The sequence below is a fragment of the Dermacentor albipictus genome, chromosome 4, assembly GCF_038994185.2.
Source record: "Dermacentor albipictus isolate Rhodes 1998 colony chromosome 4, USDA_Dalb.pri_finalv2, whole genome shotgun sequence".
Taxonomy (NCBI): Eukaryota; Metazoa; Arthropoda; class Arachnida; order Ixodida; family Ixodidae; genus Dermacentor; species Dermacentor albipictus.
The window spans coordinates 43,142,665-43,162,335 of NC_091824.1; the positions used below are offsets into that span (position 1 = coordinate 43,142,665).

At 45.1% G+C, this 19,671-nt stretch overlaps 1 protein-coding gene across 2 annotated transcripts in view; it reads left to right on the forward strand.

Moving 5' to 3' along the window:
- The window catches only part of LOC135907141 (serine proteinase stubble-like), a 36,224-nt gene extending 17,447 nt beyond the window's left edge, over positions 1–18,777 (forward strand). For both annotated transcript variants that reach the window (XM_065438794.1, XM_065438795.1), the window contains exons 5-8: positions 1,252–1,346; positions 3,332–3,603; positions 8,720–8,859; positions 18,391–18,777. In XM_065438794.1, the coding sequence (XP_065294866.1) occupies positions 1,252–1,346; positions 3,332–3,603; positions 8,720–8,859; positions 18,391–18,549 (666 nt within the window). In that variant the 3' untranslated portion in view covers positions 18,550–18,777. The remainder of the gene's footprint in view (positions 1–1,251; positions 1,347–3,331; positions 3,604–8,719; positions 8,860–18,390) is intronic.
- The last annotated feature ends 894 nt before the right edge of the window (positions 18,778–19,671 follow it).

The following is a 19,671-nucleotide window of genomic DNA, read 5'->3' on the forward strand; positions in this document are numbered from 1 at the left end:
TGCTTGTACACCTTTGAAAATCAAATTCGTATCTGAATTTAAATGATGATGCACTCGCCTACTGAAAATAAAGCAAGGCATATATTGATGCTCGCACGCCCTCAACTTGCTCATACACCACATATGGAATTATTTACGCCAGCAACTGCGTAACGTCTGTAATTATGTCTCATAGACATATCCCCTAAAATTGGGTATCTGATCAGCTTCCGGGATGTGTTTATAGTGTGACCAGCAGATAGTATGCATAATGACTCTGAGAGATGGGGGAATGATAAATTCTTTGGTTTAGTAGTCATAGAGCCAGATGTTTTTTTCTTTTTTGCGGTGTGGCCAATTTATTTTTGATATTTTCATGATGCACGGCGGTCGACCAACAGTGCCTTTCGGCCGCATCAGTATGGCGTCGCTTCAATTTTAACGCCATAGCGTTAAGGAGCTCATGTCGCAGAAAATCCGGCGACGTTCCAGCAAAAAGATTTTCGAACCACGTATGCCCAGGTTTTCCATGTAACGTAAGGAATACACTGAACTTACTGAATTTCTCAAGCTAAAACACGCAGAAAATTGTAAATAACGACTTGCACACAACCTACAGACATGATAGCGCTCGGATTGTAATTTCAGTACGCGAGAAAATATAATTCCGTTAGGTGAAAACTCAAAGAAACCTCTTCACACACACACACAGAAACCGGCTGCGGCGTTCACAGACCGGCCGCGACGTCCGCCATTTGCGCGCGTCGGCGCGCGGGTGGGTATCTCGGGGGCCATGGAGCGACGCGCCCGGTTCCTTGCAATACCTCCAGCTGGCGCTCGCCTCCGCCGCATCGCGGTCCACGCTAGAGGCCGCGTTTCTACCACAAAGCTCGCCTTCGTGCGTAGCATTCGCGGCCACCGCTTCCCGGTAAACATTACCGTTACATACGCTCCAGGTGCCGGAAGCGTGAGAAGCAGTCAGGGATCTATGAATGTTATCACATTCCACTAATAAAGGCGAAGCTCTAGCATCCTCCAAATTTTTCTCGTGGTTTCTGTCTGGTTCAACTAATGTTGTTTGGCTGGCAATCTTGATTCTAATTTATGTAGAGGGCTCGAGGGAGTTTCCGTCGGCGATGTGGTTTCTTCATCTTTAACTTCAGGATCAATGTGACATACTTTGGCTGTTGTCGAAAAACTTCTGATGCTGTTTTGCACGAAGCATATCTACGTATGGAGGCAAACACGCGCCGAATTTCTTTCATTTTGCAGGCTGCTCTTTTGCGGAAGGCGGATGACGACCAGTTCTGCGGTGGTGCTTTGATCAGTGATCGATACGTCATTACAGCAGCTCATTGCACCCAGGGGTAAGCTTTTATAACTCTGAAGCTTTTGTTACTTATGTGCGCAGCAGTGTGCCATATCTTTCTTATTTAACTTTTAAGTTTTTATATCGCTGTGGCCATGTAACCGCAAGCGGTACGTTTGGAAGTTGTTGTCTAGTACTCCGTAGCTTTTGATCAAAGATAATTCATGTGTTAGTCTCGTGCGTGACTAAGCGTCCATTCTGTCGACATTGCAGTTGTTTAACCTTCGCATACATTCTTACTTTTCGTATAGGCGAACTGGAATGCCGAGAAACGTTTTGCTTGCAATTTATGCATTTCAACTTAGTTCACCCCTCCCTAACTTACTATAACGTATCTCGTTCGCAGCACTAACGTAACTGTCTCAGAGCAGGTACAATTCTGATTGTCAAGTTAGAACTGAAGTAAAACGATATTTTGGGCACTAACTCCTTAAACTGCACAGTTTAGTCCCAGTTTCCTGCAATTTCAGTCATATTTTTCGTTCTTTTTTTCCAAATACAGCAAGAGACTCAGAAGAGCACAATGAAATTGCCGATTATCTAGCTCTTATACTTATCTTGCGCATAACTTGTGAATGCTGGAATGAAACTCTTCAGCACGTGCTCTTACTACGCCAAATTTTTAACATTCATCGCCGTTTGACGATGAGAAAGTCGCAAGAAGTCTTTCCACTTCATGATATGTGCTTATTATTTGTTCTCTAGAGGTCAAGCTTCAAGTGAATACGACGTTCCCAAGGCTGTACAAGAATTATTTTCAATTACTGGGCTTACTTGTCATCTGTACAGTGCTTCCTCCCTTTGTGTCACGTGATGTGTTGCACAGTGTTGCGCGTTAAAATACACCGCTGCACTAATTCCTCAAACCTGAGAACTCAGTGAATTGAATGCGGTGCCTTTCGATGCTTGAAAAGGACCTAAATTAACGGCGATATATAACCCGCCATTTTTACGTTACCCATTTTACGTCAAAACGACGTTTCCTGTGAGCCGGGATGGTGCCTATAGCAATGTATTGTATATTGCTCCTCTCTTAGTTTTCCTTTCCGTGGTATACTTGCCGTAACTCTTTAGAGTCTGCATCTTACGAAGGTGCCCGAGAGTCAAAAAAGGGTGGTAACAGGTCGGGAGAGATGCGTTAGCAGCCGCCGCTTCCTCGTTTGCTGAAAGTCTAGATGGGTCTTGATGCGGGTGACAGAGTTCGCCCAGGAGTAACTCATGGTCATGAAAAATTAAACAATGGCTGATGCCTGTGCTGTGTCGCGCAGCTCTTGACGCCATAGAGGTGCAAATAGAGAAATAACCCAAAGCGAAGGAGAGAGCAAGCGATCTTTACTCTAAGATTGCGGGCTCCTTCTTGCCTACAAGGGAATCATATTGGGCTCGCACGTTCGGGACATTGTTGTCTACAGAATACGAATGTCTTATTACGGAGTTATAAAAATGTTGTTTCGGGCGTGTTAGAATAGTGAGTTCATCGCAGGCAAGACAGCGCTCAAGAAGCGATCAAAAAGCAGAGACGTGACACAGTGCTGCCTTCCATTTCCTTGAATTATGTACCACACATACATGAGTTGAAGGCATGAGAAAATAAAAGAAAGCAGGTTCTAAAAGAGAAACACCTTCAATGTAAACAGAATTGTCTGTAGCTGGTGATACCATCGTGATACTGATGCAATCGCGGGCACCTTGTTAGTATACGCTTTACTGACGCCGTGCTCATGGACCAGTTGCACAGCCACGCCATCTCTGTCGTCGCGAGTTTCCCGCGCGGCCCCCTCAACCAATCGCGATAAAGCAAGTAGCGCAAGAAATAAAAAAAAAACTTCTTGGTTCACACTTCGTACTTCTCTACATTTTCGATTTTTTTTTAAATCTGCAGTGTGCAGGCAAAAAAGCGTTTCATAAGGTACAAAAAGGAACGCGACGAAGGTCGATGCTCACAGTAAGTGTCACGATTTCAATCTCGCTGTTCCCACGCAGTCTTCGACCGCAGAACATCACGGTGCGGCTCGGAGAGTACGATTTCAAGCAGAACACAACGAGCCGGCTGCCCCGAGACTTCAACGTGTCGCGCATCCGGCAGCACCCGGAGTTCCGCAAGGACACCTACCAGAACGACATCGCGCTGCTGCGCATGAGTCGCCGTGTGCGCTTCTCCGAGAACATCCGGCCCATATGTCTGCCCAAGAGTCCCGACGAGTCCTTCCTCGGCAAGCTGGCCACCGTTGTCGGCTGGGGAACGCTGTCCTTCGGTAAGTGCGCGTGCAACGCGAGGGACGAGCTCTTTGTCGGTGCAATCGAGGAAAAAAAAAACGACCTTAGTCACGATGTGCACATTATCGTCATTGTCGTTGTCATCCCCATCAGCATCGTCATGGGCACTGCACCACGAAATGCTTAGAGCGTTCTGCAATTGCCCCTGTACCGGGTTTGTCGTCTGCGTTTTACGTCTGGCCATTCCCTAATTACATCCCCAACCGTTTGTAAATAAAATTGACTTCTATATCGCCACCACTTAACTCACGTACACCTACGAATGTTAACATGTGATGTAGCGGGGAAAGAGAAATCGTGATCATCGATATACATTTAGCTTAAACCCCCTTCTACACGAAATCAGCGCAATATACGTGTTATGTATGACGCTCGGAATATTGCGACAGACTATTGCCTTGCGAAAGAGACTACCGTGTTCGATGTTTTCTTATCTGCGAATCCGCTAGCGGCTGTTCCATTCACGTATCAAAATCTCATAACCTTGTTAGAAAATAAACCACGGCTCTTAATTATTATTTCAGTTATTTTCTGTAAGCGGCGGAGTGCCTCTGACGGCGCAATGTGCAACATTAGTAACTCTTCGTAAGCGCGGTAATGGACCAGCAATCAAAATTCAGATACTACTGGCTAGAATTTCGTTTTAGGGTTCATTACTGTGTTTCCATCGTAATATACAACTGTAAAAGATTATTACTAATCAGTCACGATTTCTGACTTTCTAAAAGCAATGACGACAGTGCCAGCGTCGTCCTCTTAAGCTCTTACTGTTGGCATGTTGCCTGCGTAAACAATCGTCTAGATCATGATTAGGAGGCCTGAGGCAACGCCACTGCAAACTTATTTGCATCCTTTAGAGTGCGTTTTCTCTACAATTCACACCCTTGCATCCTTTAGGGTTGCAAGGGTGCGACTTATCCGAGTCGTTAATGAACCTTAAGAGGCTGTAGAGTATAAAATGGATGGAGAAGGCCCTAGGTGATTTTTCCGGTGAAAATTTCTGTGGCTACTTTTGGTGGTTATACGAATCGGTAACGAAGTCTTGCGAGACCAGCAAGCGCAATAAGCAAAGTGTTTGCTAGCGATTACGTGCATGCTGCTGCTGATCTCAGTCTGCAGTTAACTGAAAACTACGCCGGAAGAACGCTTCTGCGTAAAATACTTACCGGAAAGGAATATAGCAACAAAATATCGCTATAATGTACCACGCTGGAGCAAGTAGCCAGTTCAGAAGCGTACAGCCACTATCTGATGATGTCAAACAAATCCCCACGTTGTTGCTTCTTTTTTCTTTCTTATTCTGTGTACAGATCGACCCCTAATGCGTTAATGAATACGATTTTTTTCGTCTGTGTTCAACCAGCACCTTCTGCCCTTGTGCTATGGAACAAAAAAATAAAGAAAAGGGAAAAGAAAACATGGTCAGAAACATCTTGTTCTGAGTGCGCAAACATGGCACCGTCATTTCCGTGTTTGGTAACGGCTGAAATCAATCACTGCACGCGCAGGCAGGCTGCCAGGGCAACGCTGTTTGACTAAGACCGTCGAGAAGGAATACTGAAACTCACTCTCGCAAAGTAAACGCATTCATTCGGAGTGGAACCGACGGGGGGGAAAATAAGAAATGCCTCCGCGTCATCCACGGCGACGAGAAAAAAGAAAGACCGTAACGTCTTTTTCTGCAGCCTCGAACGCTCACTTCTCAGTAAATATGTTTCGTTTCAAGCGCCCGCTGTCTGGGCGGCGCCCTCCGTGAGTTGACTCAACCGCGACGGGGGCCTTGTTTGCCTTGAGTAACGTTTTCCTCGCTCGCAGTGCATATAGGAGCGGTTCCCGCCATAACGGCAGCGCATTAGTGCACATTCACGGTATGCGTGCATACCTGTGCGCGTGCACCTGCACAGAAAACCGCTGGTATCCTCTCTGCGCCGGCTGTAATAGATAGCTTTGGTATTGTGTGTGTGCGAGACGCATGCGTGAAGACTGCGTTAGCGAGACGTCAGTATTACTTTCGCCCCATTGCAAAGTGTGAGGAGTCAATAAGGAAATAGGTTTTTATTTTTGCAATGCTGCGCTCCTTAGGTGGCAAACACAGGGACACGCAAGTAAATGCGAAACTTAGTACTGTGTCTCATCAGGCTCACCTGGTGCAAGGTTTGTGTTCGTTTCGTGTTTACATGCCACAATCCCAATGCGTGTCGTATACGTACGCATGTGGCGCAACTTCTACAATAAAATCGTGCCATGTCGACCAGCCCTTATCGAAGTGCTTCAAAATAAGAGAGCGGAAACTACACACAAGTAATAGAACAATTGTTTGCATTGCACACCTTTTGAGCAATGAAAAGTTTTCAGACCTTCGACACCCCATGGTTGCCTAGTGACTATAGTGTTGCGCGATCGAGCACGAGCTCGAGCCATCGAATCCTGGCCATGGCGGTCGCATTTAGATGGTGGCGAAATGCGATAACACCCGTGTACTTTCATTTAGGTGCACCTTAAAGAACCCCTGGTGGTCCAAGATATTCCTGATGTCCTCACTACGGAGTGCCTCACAATCAAATCGGGGCTTTGGCACGTATAACCCTCTGATTTAATTATAATTTAGTGTTACTGTCAGCTGATGTTTTGTTATAGTACTGCAGATATTAGTATACACCTAACCAATTTGACGTTGTTACTGAAATGTTGTGTTCAAGCCAAGAGTACCGACTTTGGGGCTAGTTGGTTACGCATAGCAGATCACGATCAAGCGCGCACAAGCAAGGACAAAGTGAGGAGCAGACAACTCCTCCCTGTTGTCGACTCTTCACTTTGTCCTTGTTTGTACGCGCTAGACGGTGATGTGCTGTGTTCAAACGATTGTGCGAAAATGTGAAATCATTTTTCAGCATATTAAAGCTGCTAAATTGCGGTACACTTTAAGGAAGCGTATATGGAGTGGTGTGATCATGTCAGCCACAAATTATGTCGGATTGTCGATACACCTTTCAAAGTTACATAATTTCATTCCGACACACTTTAGACTGCATTGAAAGAAAGTCAAGGTGGTGGGACATTACTTCGTGAAGTTTTGTGTAGCCGGTGCCTATACGTGGCACCGGCTACTTTTTACAGCGAAGTTGTTTACCTTTAGCCCCCGTGTACATCCCCCCCCCCCCCCCCCCCAACCACATGCGTTCCCAGACGGGGTACCCTGGGCGGCTTGCGTCCGCACCATGCACAGGAACCCGCGCTCAGCCGACCATTTGAGGGAAAGGGGGAGAGTGAGGTGACGGCCCTGCAGCAATGTAGAAGGGCAGGGGGACGGGGGCGAAAGTATGGTGATGGTGCCTGTGCACGTGGTCTGCGATTCTGTGGTTATAACGTCACGCTCGTTGGAGGTGCCGGCGCTGCTGGAATGGAGACTGGTAGAGGACAGGGGGAAATAATGTGACGATGGCGCTGTAGCATTGGAGATGGTTAGGGAAGATGGCGAAAGAGTGTGGCGACAGCGCAGCAGCAATTTAGGGGGCTAGGGAGAGCGAGGAGAAAAGTGTGGCGATGGGACGCTTGTGCACGTGGCCTCCGCTTCTGTGGTTATATCGTCACGCGCTTCGGAGGTGCCGGCGCGGCTGCTGGCTTTCGGGGCGACTGCTGGCTTTCGGGTGCCGGCGCGGATGCAAAAGCTATTGAGCTATTGCAAATTGAGCTCCTCTTGAGTATCACATTCCAAGCACAAAAGCTAAGACACGCACGCAGAATAACAGCATGTAAACAAGTATATGTGCCTTATGGCTAATACCAGAAGCGTGTGATAGTGCACAGATGGGATTCATCATGGATGACATGCTACAGCCTCTAAGTGCCGTGAATCGATCACTCAATGAAGGACTTATTTTTCGAGTGCCATGTAAATCACTGTGGAGTTTCAAACTGGTTGATTTCTTCCTTTGAGAGGGACTTGCTCGGTGCCCCATTTACACGGTCATCAGTGGCGGCGGATGACAAGGATGAGGGAGAATAGAAATGAAGCAAAATATTTTACTACGTGGTATACTCTCCTAGGCCGTATTATTGTAACGAAACTGCTGCCACGTTATTGCTTTTCGCATTCCGTCAGTGATACTATGAACGTTCCACGGATGTTATGACCGAGAACAGTTGGCAATGAACGGTGTAAGCCAAGATATGAATATCTATATGAACATGAACGTGATATCTATAGATATGAACGTGATATCTACTAGGGGGCTGATTGAAAATAACCTCGAAAGAACAGACCGGTGGGCAAGTTGGTTCTGCATAATTTTAAATACAGAGCAAACATGCACGCAGGACGACAGAGAAGACGAAAACACAGCGCTGTGTCGTCTCGTCTGACACCCTGCCTGCCCAATGGCGTTGTACCTGAAGCTTCACAAAGCTTTTTGTTCGTGAGTGCTCTTTGCTATGAGCTGGCCACATTCGTTCATAATGTGTTCAGCACCAGGGTTGGCTCGAACTTGCTATTATGAACTAGTTGGGCGTAAGAGCAAATGTTATCAAATCCTGATGTTGGGTATAACCTTCACGAAGGCCGCAGGTCAGTGGCGAAGAGTACTTAGGAACTAAAAAACCTGGTCACGTCAACCCGTGGGCCCGTATTGACAAAACTTTTCGTTAGTGCGCATTCCTTGCAATTTGTATGTCGCCTTTGACAATAATGTGTCCAGCTGGAAATTAATTATCTGGAACGTTCTCTTACAAACAGTTATAGCGAAAAGCTTTCCTAAAACACAGGCCCTCCAGCCAAATTAACCGACTTTTCTTTAATAAGTGCTTTTTGCGACTTGCCAGGCGCCTTCGCTAATTCTACGTCCATCAAGATTGACTTCACTTTTCGCTCGCGAACAACCTCAGCGAATGCGAAAATTGTGAACACGGCCCCCTCGTTTCTAGTGGACGATACTTTTCAAGCTGTCATGTTAGCGGCCGGTTTATGCTACGAAAAACTTTATGCCTGCATTGTGACACAGACGATACATTTGTGACTTATCAATGCGAATCAAGCGCCATGCATATAGTTGCACGCCGTTCGTCTCTGACTGTCCCTTTTTTTTGCGTCCAATGTAGGTGGTCCATCGAGTTCCATTCTGCGGCAAGTATCGCTGCCGGTGTGGGACAACACAGAGTGCAAGACCAAGTTCACGCAGGCCATCCCCAAGATATTCCTGTGTGCCGGCACACGGGAAGGTGGTCAGGACGCCTGCCAGGTGAGAACGGGGCTTTGCTGCAATGCCTCAAAGCACTGAGCATGCATCGCGTTGTAGCAGTGCTTAATTTAAGAGTGAGCTCTCCTACTACAGGTCGGGTTTCAATAAACGAGTAACGGGAATGGTTTCTTTCGGCATCCGCTAATCGAACTAACTTTGATGGGGTTTTTTGCAGTTGGAATGAACAGGCGGCCTTGTTTATTAGTCTTAAACTGCCTAGCAGCAACTCCGCGTTTTTTTTTTCTTGTTTTATTTTTATTTTTTGTTGTGGTTGAATGATTATCGCCCTATTAGTGTGATTTCTTACTCCCAAATGAAGTGAAATGTTCTTTTTCTGCTTTACCGTAGAGTTTTCGATAAGTTTAACCCGCTCTATTACAGTACTTTTGCATTAGTTTACGCTACTTCTTGAATTGTCACAAATACAAAAGCCATGACAAGATTAAACTTCTAATGCACTTGAAAAAACCTTGGAGCCAAGGCTGCCCTCCAACTCATTTCCGCTTTTTTATATATGTGACGGTTCATGGTCATTCAGCAGTATGACTGTGAATGAGGAAGAAGTGCGCGCAACTCGGAAATAAAACCCAGTGCTCAGGTCGACATCATGGCCTCTGCGTCACGTTAAGCCTACAAGTTCAACCTCAGCAACATGATGAGCACATCCAAAGAGGTGGTCGATATCACGAAATACAAAAGAGAAAAAGATGACGTCCCTGTGAATAAATGGCTACTCTACTTTGACTCCAAGGCGACAACCACAGGATGGCTGGAGCGAGTCAAGTCAAACAACTCAGCGATCACCTGGAAGGTGAGGCCTTCCGCTGCCATATGACCGGGATTTCCGGCATCTGCGAATCATGGGATAGCATCACAGAAGGCATGCTCGAAAGATTCACTGCGCCCGTCGGGCATCCATTCCGCATGTTGACACATCGTCGCCTGAAGAGATCTCAACCCATCAAGCAACATTTCAAAGACAAATTACAAATGGGCCGCCTCGCTGACTTGAAGGATGCCCACATCATTTCAGGCTTTACTTACGGTATGCCTTCGGAGATGTAGAAGCATCTTGCTGCGAAGACATTCTGAACGCCAGCGTCGACCTGAGCACTGGGTTTTATTTCCGAGTTGCGCGCACTTCTTTCTCATTCACAGTCATACTGCTGAATGACCATGAACCGTCACATATATAAAAAAGCGGAAATGAGTTGGAGGGCAGCCTTGGCTCCAAGGTTTTTCCGCTGCACTAGAAGCAGATTCTTCTTTGCAACGCCTATACATTCGTCGTTCTGCAAGGTGGGTAATGATAAGTATGATCGTGCTGAGAAGCGTCAAGACTCGGCAGGACCACGCCACGCATGCCTCCCGGTGACTGCCGACACGGCGCCTTTGCTGGACTGAGAAGACAGCTTTACTGGCACGACAAATGCCTTCACCGTGAAAGCGTTCCCGCCATTGCCGCCGACCAGGAAAAGGGGGAGAGTGACCCAAAGCTGTGCTGATCGGTTTCATGATCTTGTGAACATGAATACTGGTAGCGCGGCACTAGATACAGGAGCTACCATTTCCTACAATGAGACTGTGTTCAAAGCTCTAAAACTGCAATTACTCGAAGATCCATGCATCACCGCTCAAGAAGTCAGGTCATCAACAAAAACTTTGGGTTGCGTGCAAATAGAAGTCAAAATAGGAAAATTACAAAAAAAAAACATTCCAAGCAAAAGTGCTGGGAGGCATGAAAACTCAACTATACTGGGCCTGGACAATGCCTGCTTTTTTTACTTTTTCAACCGCTCATTGAAACTCAACAACATGACTTTCTACCAAGGCAACAATATTATTCAATCCGCTCCGACTTAGCGAAAGCACGTCTTCAGCGTTGACGTTTCTTTATTGCAAGGTGTTCACGCAACCCATCTCGAGGAGTCTGAACAAGCAGCATTGACGGACGTCCTCCAATATTACGAAGACATTTTCTCGAACTCGGAATTGGACTTCGGGTGCATCGCAAGTGAGCAACACTGTATTGCAGGGACCAAAAACGTTGCCATTCACCAACCACCATGCCGATGCCCCCAGGCCGACAAAGCGGAGATTGCATGACAAGTTGCCTGTCTTCATGAAAAAAAGTGTAGTACGACCACCTCTCTCAGTTTACGCTGCACTTGTTATTGTAGTGGCAAATAAAACCGAAAGCCGTACCCGTTTTGTGCATCCACTACCGGAAACTAAACACCGTTACATTGCCAGACTATCAGCCTACCCCTCGTATTGATGACGTTCTAGATAACTTGGGTGCCTCCCGTTACCTTCCAATTCACATATTACATCACGTTATAGGCACGTTCAAATGCATGAAGAGAATATTTCGAAAACGGCTTTTCTAACACCTGATGGCCATTATGAATGGTTAGTTATGCCTATTGGTCCAAAGAATGCCTCCGCCACACTTAAAAGGGTTTTAAAATCAGTTATCACAAAGCATGATTTAAAGAATACTAACTACTGCAATGACATTGTAGTGTTTTCTAACACATTTTCGAAGCATGTAAGCCACTTGCAAGCTTTATTTGAAGCCCTGAAGATTGAGAATATTTAGCTGAAGCTCAAGAAGAATCCTTTTGTTGAGAATTATATTGGCTATCTTAGGCACAAAGTTTCTCAAGGCACAGTGACACCCAAAAGGAGCAAAGTTGAAGCAGTGTTGCTGTTTCTAAAACCGACATGTCAGAAAGACCTGCACCGATTTCTAGGAACCATCAATGTCTACTGGCAGTACACTCCCCATGTTAGCAATATCGTTCATCCTCTTACGAGAATGGTCCGCAAGGACATCCAATGGGAATGGGACGTCTAACGTGAAAGGGCTTTCATTGAAATTAGGAACGGATAGCCGAAAAGCCAATACTAAGAATAATCAGCTCCGACAAGCCATGTGTTGTTTACTGCGGTCCAAAGGGGACCGCAGAAACGCAACGTTTCTGTGCTCCCCTTTGCGAAAAATCCTGTCAACGCAACTAGTCTAACAGCTTACTATTCTAAAGCTTGAAATGTAGGCATGGAAACTGTCCTGCAACATACAGATGACGAAGGAAACGAACACCCTGTGGCTTATTATTCTCGAGTATTGCTGAAGCGCGAACAGAATTACGCAGTAACAGAGCTCGAATGCTTGGTCATAATTCACGCTGTCGAAAAAGGACATTGCTACCTGCATGGAAAGCCTTTTACTCTCATAACTGACCATGCTGCCTTCCAGTCGCTTAAGGACAAAACATCTGCACACGTGCCTGTTCAGGTGGTCCTTAAAGCTCTCTATGTACGACATCAACATCAGACACCAGAAATGTATAGATGAAATTGAAGCAGACGCGTTCTCTCGGAGTCCTCCCATCCAACTTCTTTTCATACCAGAGCTGCAAGACCACAGAGATGACCGTCCGCATTGCAAGCCCACGATCCAAAATGGACTCACCATTGACATCAGAAACGGAATTCAGAAAGTATATATCCCTCACGCCCTCCGACTGGGACGTCTAGAGAAAGCCCTCCGCCAATTTGGACATGCTGCAGTGAAGAAACCCTTGTGAATGCTTTCACCGCAGTATTACTGTCGAGAAATTATCAGTGATGTTTCTACATACGCCCATTATTGCGTACATGCCAGAGATGCAAGAAACCAAAAAGCAAGTGATTTGGGTCACTGGAGTTTCTGCCACCTGCAGAACAACTATTCGACCTACTCGGTATGGACACTATCGGAGGCTTTACAGGATACGGCTCATCAAAGAAGTTCGTTCACTTGGCGATAGATCACTCCACGCGTTATGTGTGGGCGTTTGCTCATAAAAGTGCGACATGTGTTGCCTACATATCTTGCCTGCAAAACATCATCACTGCTGGAAAGCCGAAAATATTTCTCTCTAACCGTCGAACAGGATTCACTGCAGGCATTTTCAAGCAGTTCTTGAAACACAACAATATTCATCAGCTCTTCACATCGTCTCAGCTCCCACAATGCCACAGCATGAATGAATTAACAACACAGCCTATTGTGAGTCGACTCAATTTCAAAATCAATGAAGAGCCTCGCGAACCATGGATTGAACATCTTTCGGAAGCCGTTCATGACTACAACAACTCCACATTACCCGCCAAGATATCCAGCTTCTTTTCTTGTGTATGGAATGCTTTTTTATCTACCACTGCTAAACAGCGAGCCCGAAAATCTGGAAGAGGCACGAAAGGCTGCAGTTCGTAATTGCCTTGCAAACTACGAAAAGAACAAGGTCATATACGACAAAAAGTTTCTACCAAGTGAACTTCAAGTTGGTGACACTGTGCTCTACGAGAGACCATGGCCTCTAAACGAAGGAAAACTATGTGCAGTGATGGAAGGACCTTACCATGAAAAATGATGTGACAGCACATGCATTTGGCTGTCTTTGCGAATTTCCCTATTAGCAGTTCTATTTGCGCCTGTCCCAAAGATTTTGTTGATGAGGTGACTTGTTGACGGCTGATGCATGTATTTTGAGTAATTGCCATTTAAAGCTTTGAACACACTCTCGTTGATACAGGTAATGGTAGCTCCTATATGTAGAGTCGCACTCAAAGTTTTCAACGTTCATAAGGGCATCAAGTCGTATCAAAATAGCTTTGAGTCACTCTGTTCGTTTCTTCGGTCGACAGCAAAGGCGAAAACGCTTTCACGGCGAGGGCATTCTTTGTGCCAGTGAAGCTGTCGTCTCAGTCCAGCTAAGGCGCAGCGTTATCACTCACCGGGAGGCATGCGTGGCAGTCCTGCTGAGTCTTGTCACTTCGTATCAGGGTTACACTGTACCATTGCCCGCCTTGCTGAATGGCGAGTGTTGGCGCTCGCAAAGACGAATATACTTCTAGTGTAATGGAAATCCACTTCGCTGGCGTTGAGAATGTCTTCGCAGCAAGGCATCTTCGGTGGCAAAACCTCACTTAAGCTTGAAACGATATGGGCGTCCTTCAAGTCATCGAGGCGGCCCATTTGTGCACTTATTCTGTAATATTGCTTGATTGGTTGGCCTTTCTTCAGGCGACACTGTATGAGTCAGCAGAACGGATCCCAGACGGGTGCAGTGAATCATTCGAACATGCTTTCTTTGATGTTATCCCATGATTTCCAGCTGTCGAAAATCGCAGTCAAATGCCAGCGGAAGGCTTCACTTCCCAGGTGATCGCTGAAGTGGTTTAACTTGTCTCGCTGCAGCCATCTTGCTTGTCACTTTGGAGTCAAATAAGCGTAGCTATTTGTCCAATTTGTCCACAGGGCCGTCATCTTCTGCGCCTGTGTGCTTCGGGATGCTGATCAACGTTTCGGATGTACTCGTGATGTTGCCGAGGTCGATCCTGTCGACTTTGTGTGACGCCAAGGCCACAATGTCAAACCGAATGCTGGGTTTTACTTCTTAGTCGCGCGCACTACTACTTTCTCATTCACTCTCATCCTGCTGAATGACCACGAATCGTCACAGTTTCCCCCTCCCCCAAACAAATGGTCAGTTGGATGGCACAGTAATATCGGCGAAACTTGCTGACATGCATAATGTCGGTAGTTCTACGTAGCGGTATCACGTATCGGTCAATATACTGATTCATTGAGGGCCCTTTGCGGATTACTTAGTGAAGTTCACGGTCACTCAGCAGGACGACCATTAATGAGGAGGAAGAGTGCAAGTGACTAAGAAATGAAACCCATTGTTCGGGTTGACATCATGGCCTTTGTTCCACGTATATATTGTACACATCGTGTTCGTTGCAATACGTTTGCCCGGAGCGGAAGTATGCGACAATAAATATTTGATATTTCGCTTGCTCGCAAAACAAAGAACGATGCCGACTAACACAGTAGAATGATAGCCAGGGTTCGGCACAATAAAGATGTGCACGTGATAAAGGAGAACTGTTTATGCTTAAGGCCGCACAGTGCATTTTATAGAAAATGCGTGTTATCGTTATGCAATAAACGTTGAGATTAGTGTTCTGTTTTCAGTCTTTTTTGCAGCTGCATACGTAGTGTACGTCGGAGGGCAACGTAATGGGGGAGGGGGAGGGGAAGGGTGGAGGCTCATGGTCGCGTGCGCCACCGCTACTATATATCATGTTACCTCCACCGCCTCTTTGGAGCAATTTCTTTTTTGGCCATCAGTCGAAAAAATACCAAGAATGGCGACATCATAAGTGAAGCATCAAGTACACATTTCTAAATTATCAATTAAGAATGATATCACAACTCAAGATCACAAACTGCAATAATTATACAGTATACTGCAGCTATCTGGAAGATATAATTTTTGGCAAAATTGACATCTTATCTAGTGCTGCAAAATGTGATTTCAGTTTGAGAGTACAGCCTCTGCTAAACTGACTTATATCCTTGTCAAGCGGGCAAGTTAAGTGCACTTACGGGGAGTGCACTTCGGGACCTTGAGTGACATCTTAAGCTACCCGGTGCTAAACGGGAAAACAGAGTGCACTCGCACTAAAAAAATGGCGACAGACTAAAACCATGTTTCTTTAAGATGTAGATTAAAATAAAATAAAACACCTAAAAATCGATTGCTTTAGTTGCACTATAAATAAAAAGACAATTGTAATCTATATTTACTCAACAAAAAATGAAAGTATTTTTATCATAAGAGTGTTCCAAGTCAACGCCAGCCAAGACGAATACCTAGCCAATCCAGAACAAGATGGTGGCGTGTGACGAGGCGATGTTTTATCCTGCTAGAACAGAATATCAGCGAGTTATGCTCTGATTATTTTGCTAAAAGCTGTTCAACAGCTAGAATTAACTTCTGTGTCCTTTTTCTATGGATTACACTTTGTACCGTTGAAACCGCTGGCGGCGAGGCTACATACTCGACCAGCCAAGTGCCTTCCGTGAACGCACTACGACCGGAGTGCACTCTTCTGCGAGTACACACCGCTTGCGACGTTAAGGTTTGGGAAAGTGTACTTAAAACCGAGTGCACTCTCCGTAAGAGCACTTAGCTTGCCCGCTTGACAGGAGTATTAAACTTTGTAGCGATATCACATATTTTCATTTTTTTTTCTTTTTAGTTGCTCCACAATCTCACAGACGGAGTTTATTGCGATATCTGCTTTGATGAAGGGTTTCGTAGCTGCAAACTCTGCGCTCCATTTACTTATTCAGAAGTTTTCGTGGATTTTTGAGATGCTTAGAGCACTCGAATCGAAGTTTTGCTTCAAGCAGTCGGTGCAGTTCAGTTTTCCCCCTTAAATGCGTCGAATATTACATAACTTGCTGAAGTGATTGTCTCAGGATATAGTTTCTGAATTTCACGTGTATTTTGTTTTGAAATGAGATCAATAGGTGTATTTCTGTTTTAAAAGTTTGAATTGTTGGCTACAAGTATAGACTATATATAGTGTCGAAAGGTACTTCATGATTCTAAATTGTTAAACGAATGAAGGGTTCGGATGGGTCCACTGAAGCCTGTCAGCTGTTTAGCAGTTCGCTTCCAAACGTTCAGCATACGGTCGAAGGTTAAAAAGCACGCAAAAAAGTAATATGTGTCACGAAGTTTTGGGGTATGAAATCACACTTGAATAATCCACAAAGCGAAGACAACTAGAAAGTGAGAAAATTATTAACAATACAAAAATAAACAATTAAGACAAATAAGATTAAACAGGAGTTTGCCGTCAGCTAAAACGTCATTTAAAGTCACGTGCCAGCTACTCTCGCACGTAGTACCTTAAACTTTGCAGTGTCAAACCCGTAGTTTCATTTTGGCTAGTCTAGCTTTGTCGCTGCAACGCCACATTGGTACATAGCTTATTCGTTTAATTCGTGCTAAAGACAGCTTTGCGTTGAGTGACAAGGAAGACTTACATGAGGAAAAGTTGGTAATTATTGTATTTCTTGGTGCGGAGGACGGGGTGTCGTGTAAATTGGTAGAGGTACGTTTCCTCAATGCTGTATCAGCACCGTACAATGTTCTTATCATTTGTCGTGATCCTTTTTATTTGCACTCGCCACACTTTCGTCGCAGCGGCTATAATAGTTTGCCACGAAAACAAGAAGACGACGCAAAATTAGAACTATACGATTCCAACTTCACTTGCCCTTCAGACCGCCGAAATGACTGCCATTACAGGCATCCTCCGATGAAGCGGTGACGTTGTGCAAGTCATCGCGAGATCAGTGCACCACTGATTAGCTCAGTTTTCCCCATTACTACACACCACGCGCGCTGCAACACCTTGCAGTCATGATACTTATGAGTGAAAAGACATAAGTAAAAAAAAAACTTCTGGAACAAAAGGTTACTTCAAATATGCAACTGAGCTATTTAAGAAATATATTTCTAGCATACTACAGCTTTTAGGCGTCTGAAACAATTGTATGCATTGTTATTCCGTTAATGCAAATGAAACAAACACGACATTGGTAAAAAAAATATGAGGTAGCAATTTAAAATGTTACCCCTAGTTTGGATCTAAACATAAGGCATCTGTTAGTTATTGCAAACATATACAGTTTTGATAAAGTATACGTTAAGGAATACTATTTCCTTTTTTTTAATCTGAATCACTGGAAAACTTTCAGATGGAGGATTTGTTGGCTTCAGAAGCCATATACAAGCTGTTGCTCGTGGAGCGGTTCACGCAAACTGTGTATTTTGTAACATGTTCCTAGTGCAACATTGGCTAATGATCTAAACTGCAGATATAAATAAGTATACTGGGTAAAATTTACATGTAGCACGCGTTTTATTGACTACTGCTCTTCTTTTTTTGTGTGTGTGTTTTTGATATATGAATTGGTCGTCGTTGCCAAGTTTACCCAGTAAGTTCTCAGTTCTTTCAAATGCAAAAAAAAGAAATTGTTTCCAGCTTGCAGATAAGAAATGCCGAACTGAAATAAATACATGATGCCCACAAATCACTACTCAAAATTTCAACCACCTCTAACCGCGGGAGGAACGTTTATTTTCTATAATGAGAAATTTCTACAGTGAAGCCCGTGAGCAAGACTTCCCTGATAGGATAGCGCGGTTGTAATCTCTGAGGCCTTGACATGATCTGCTAATGTGACCTCATGAGAGAGAATGGTGCTACGATAATCAGCAACGCACATGTCAAGGGGTCGCTTTTCCTCTGTCGTATTTCTCAACGGGCCGCCCAATGATAATTTCCGACATATCGATTTTCACTCAATTTGACCATAATCAGCTGGAGCTGTGCAAGTTTGAGGAAACTATCAGGGTGCACGGGTAGCTCATACAATTTCCTGGTGGCGTTCTGCGGCAGGCTGCTGTCTGATCGCTGTGAGGTAACCATTGTGCGTTGCCGCGTGTGCGTGTGCACATGGAATGAGCAAAATAGAATGTCGCGGTGTTGATTGTACAAACTGTGGGCATTGTTACGCAACGTTTTCTCTCGTGACAAGCCGCCCTGCGAGTTGTAAAGAGATGTGCACGTAGAAATAGCACATGTTCTAATGGAAAGCCTTTTTTTTTTCAGGGAGACTCCGGAGGGCCTCTGATGGTTGAAGGCGAAAGCACTCAGTGGACGTTGATAGGTGTTGTGTCTTGGGGCATAAAGTGTGCCGAAAAGGGCCTGCCGGGTGTCTACACGCGGATAACAGAGTTTCTCGGCTGGATCTACGAGAATGCTGTGTGACACACGCCCGAGGAAAAGGAGTCGAGGAAGAATTCAACACTCACAAGCAATCAACTCATGTTCAGTCATCTTCATACTTCTCACCTGCGAAGGAGCAATCCTAGGAAGATGTTTTAAGAGTGGAAAACGACGGGGTCATTCATCACACAGCTCATGAACTGGATATACTCTGTAACGCCTCATCCGTCTTGAAAAACCGTTTTCAGTGAATAAAAAGATTAAACTAAATGAGGCTACTCATTTGCTGCTCGCCTTCATTTTGAAGAACACTTCAAGTATGTGTTCTTTATTCATAAAGGGTGCCTTAGGAGTATCTGAAACAAGATATAATCGGCGGCATAGCTGTACCTTGTTGGTGCGAGTAGCGCTGAGTAGCGGTTTTTGTCGACAGCACAACGTTCTTCAACTCGACGTTACGCTGCGGCTATTCGCGACTCCAAGTAAGCGTTCGCTGCCAAGCGGCCGGGCGGAGAAGCAGCCGATCTAGTTTCAGGCTTGAAGCGAAAGGCGGTGTCCCATCACGGCATGTGCTGGATACATCGTAGTTGTCAAATCGCCGTGATGCCACCGCGCACAAGCCCGAAAAAGAAATAAGATGGCTGTCGAAAGACTTTTTGTTGTGTACTATTCTGCGTGTCATCATGGTGGAAAAGCAGCATTGTACGATTTCATCGTTTCTAGAAAGAAGCAGAAGACGGTCGTAGGAGAGCAATTTGGATAAGGAACTTCCGCATCGGGAAAAGCTACCTAACTAATACTTTACCACTTTGTTCGAAACCCTTCACTCGGGGCGAATTCTTCCTCTCAGGCGAGTAGATCCTTGCTTTTTTATTTACTTTAAATATCTTGCTGACGTTTCAAATAGCGGTGCGTACTTTTTATAGGCAGGCGCTTTGATAAAATATATAGATATACGCTTAAGCTTCATTGCTTTTGTTCGTTTATAGTTTTCTGCCCCACCATTAGTGTTGGTAATGCTTTAGGCAGCCGGTATATTCTCGCTAGTGTACTTTTGCTCGCATGCATTGTAGCAGGAATAATAGTCACCTCTGAATTAAGGTCTGAACTTCATCATTACAGATGTTATGCCGCGAGGCGACGTATCGTTTCGATAGCATGGTT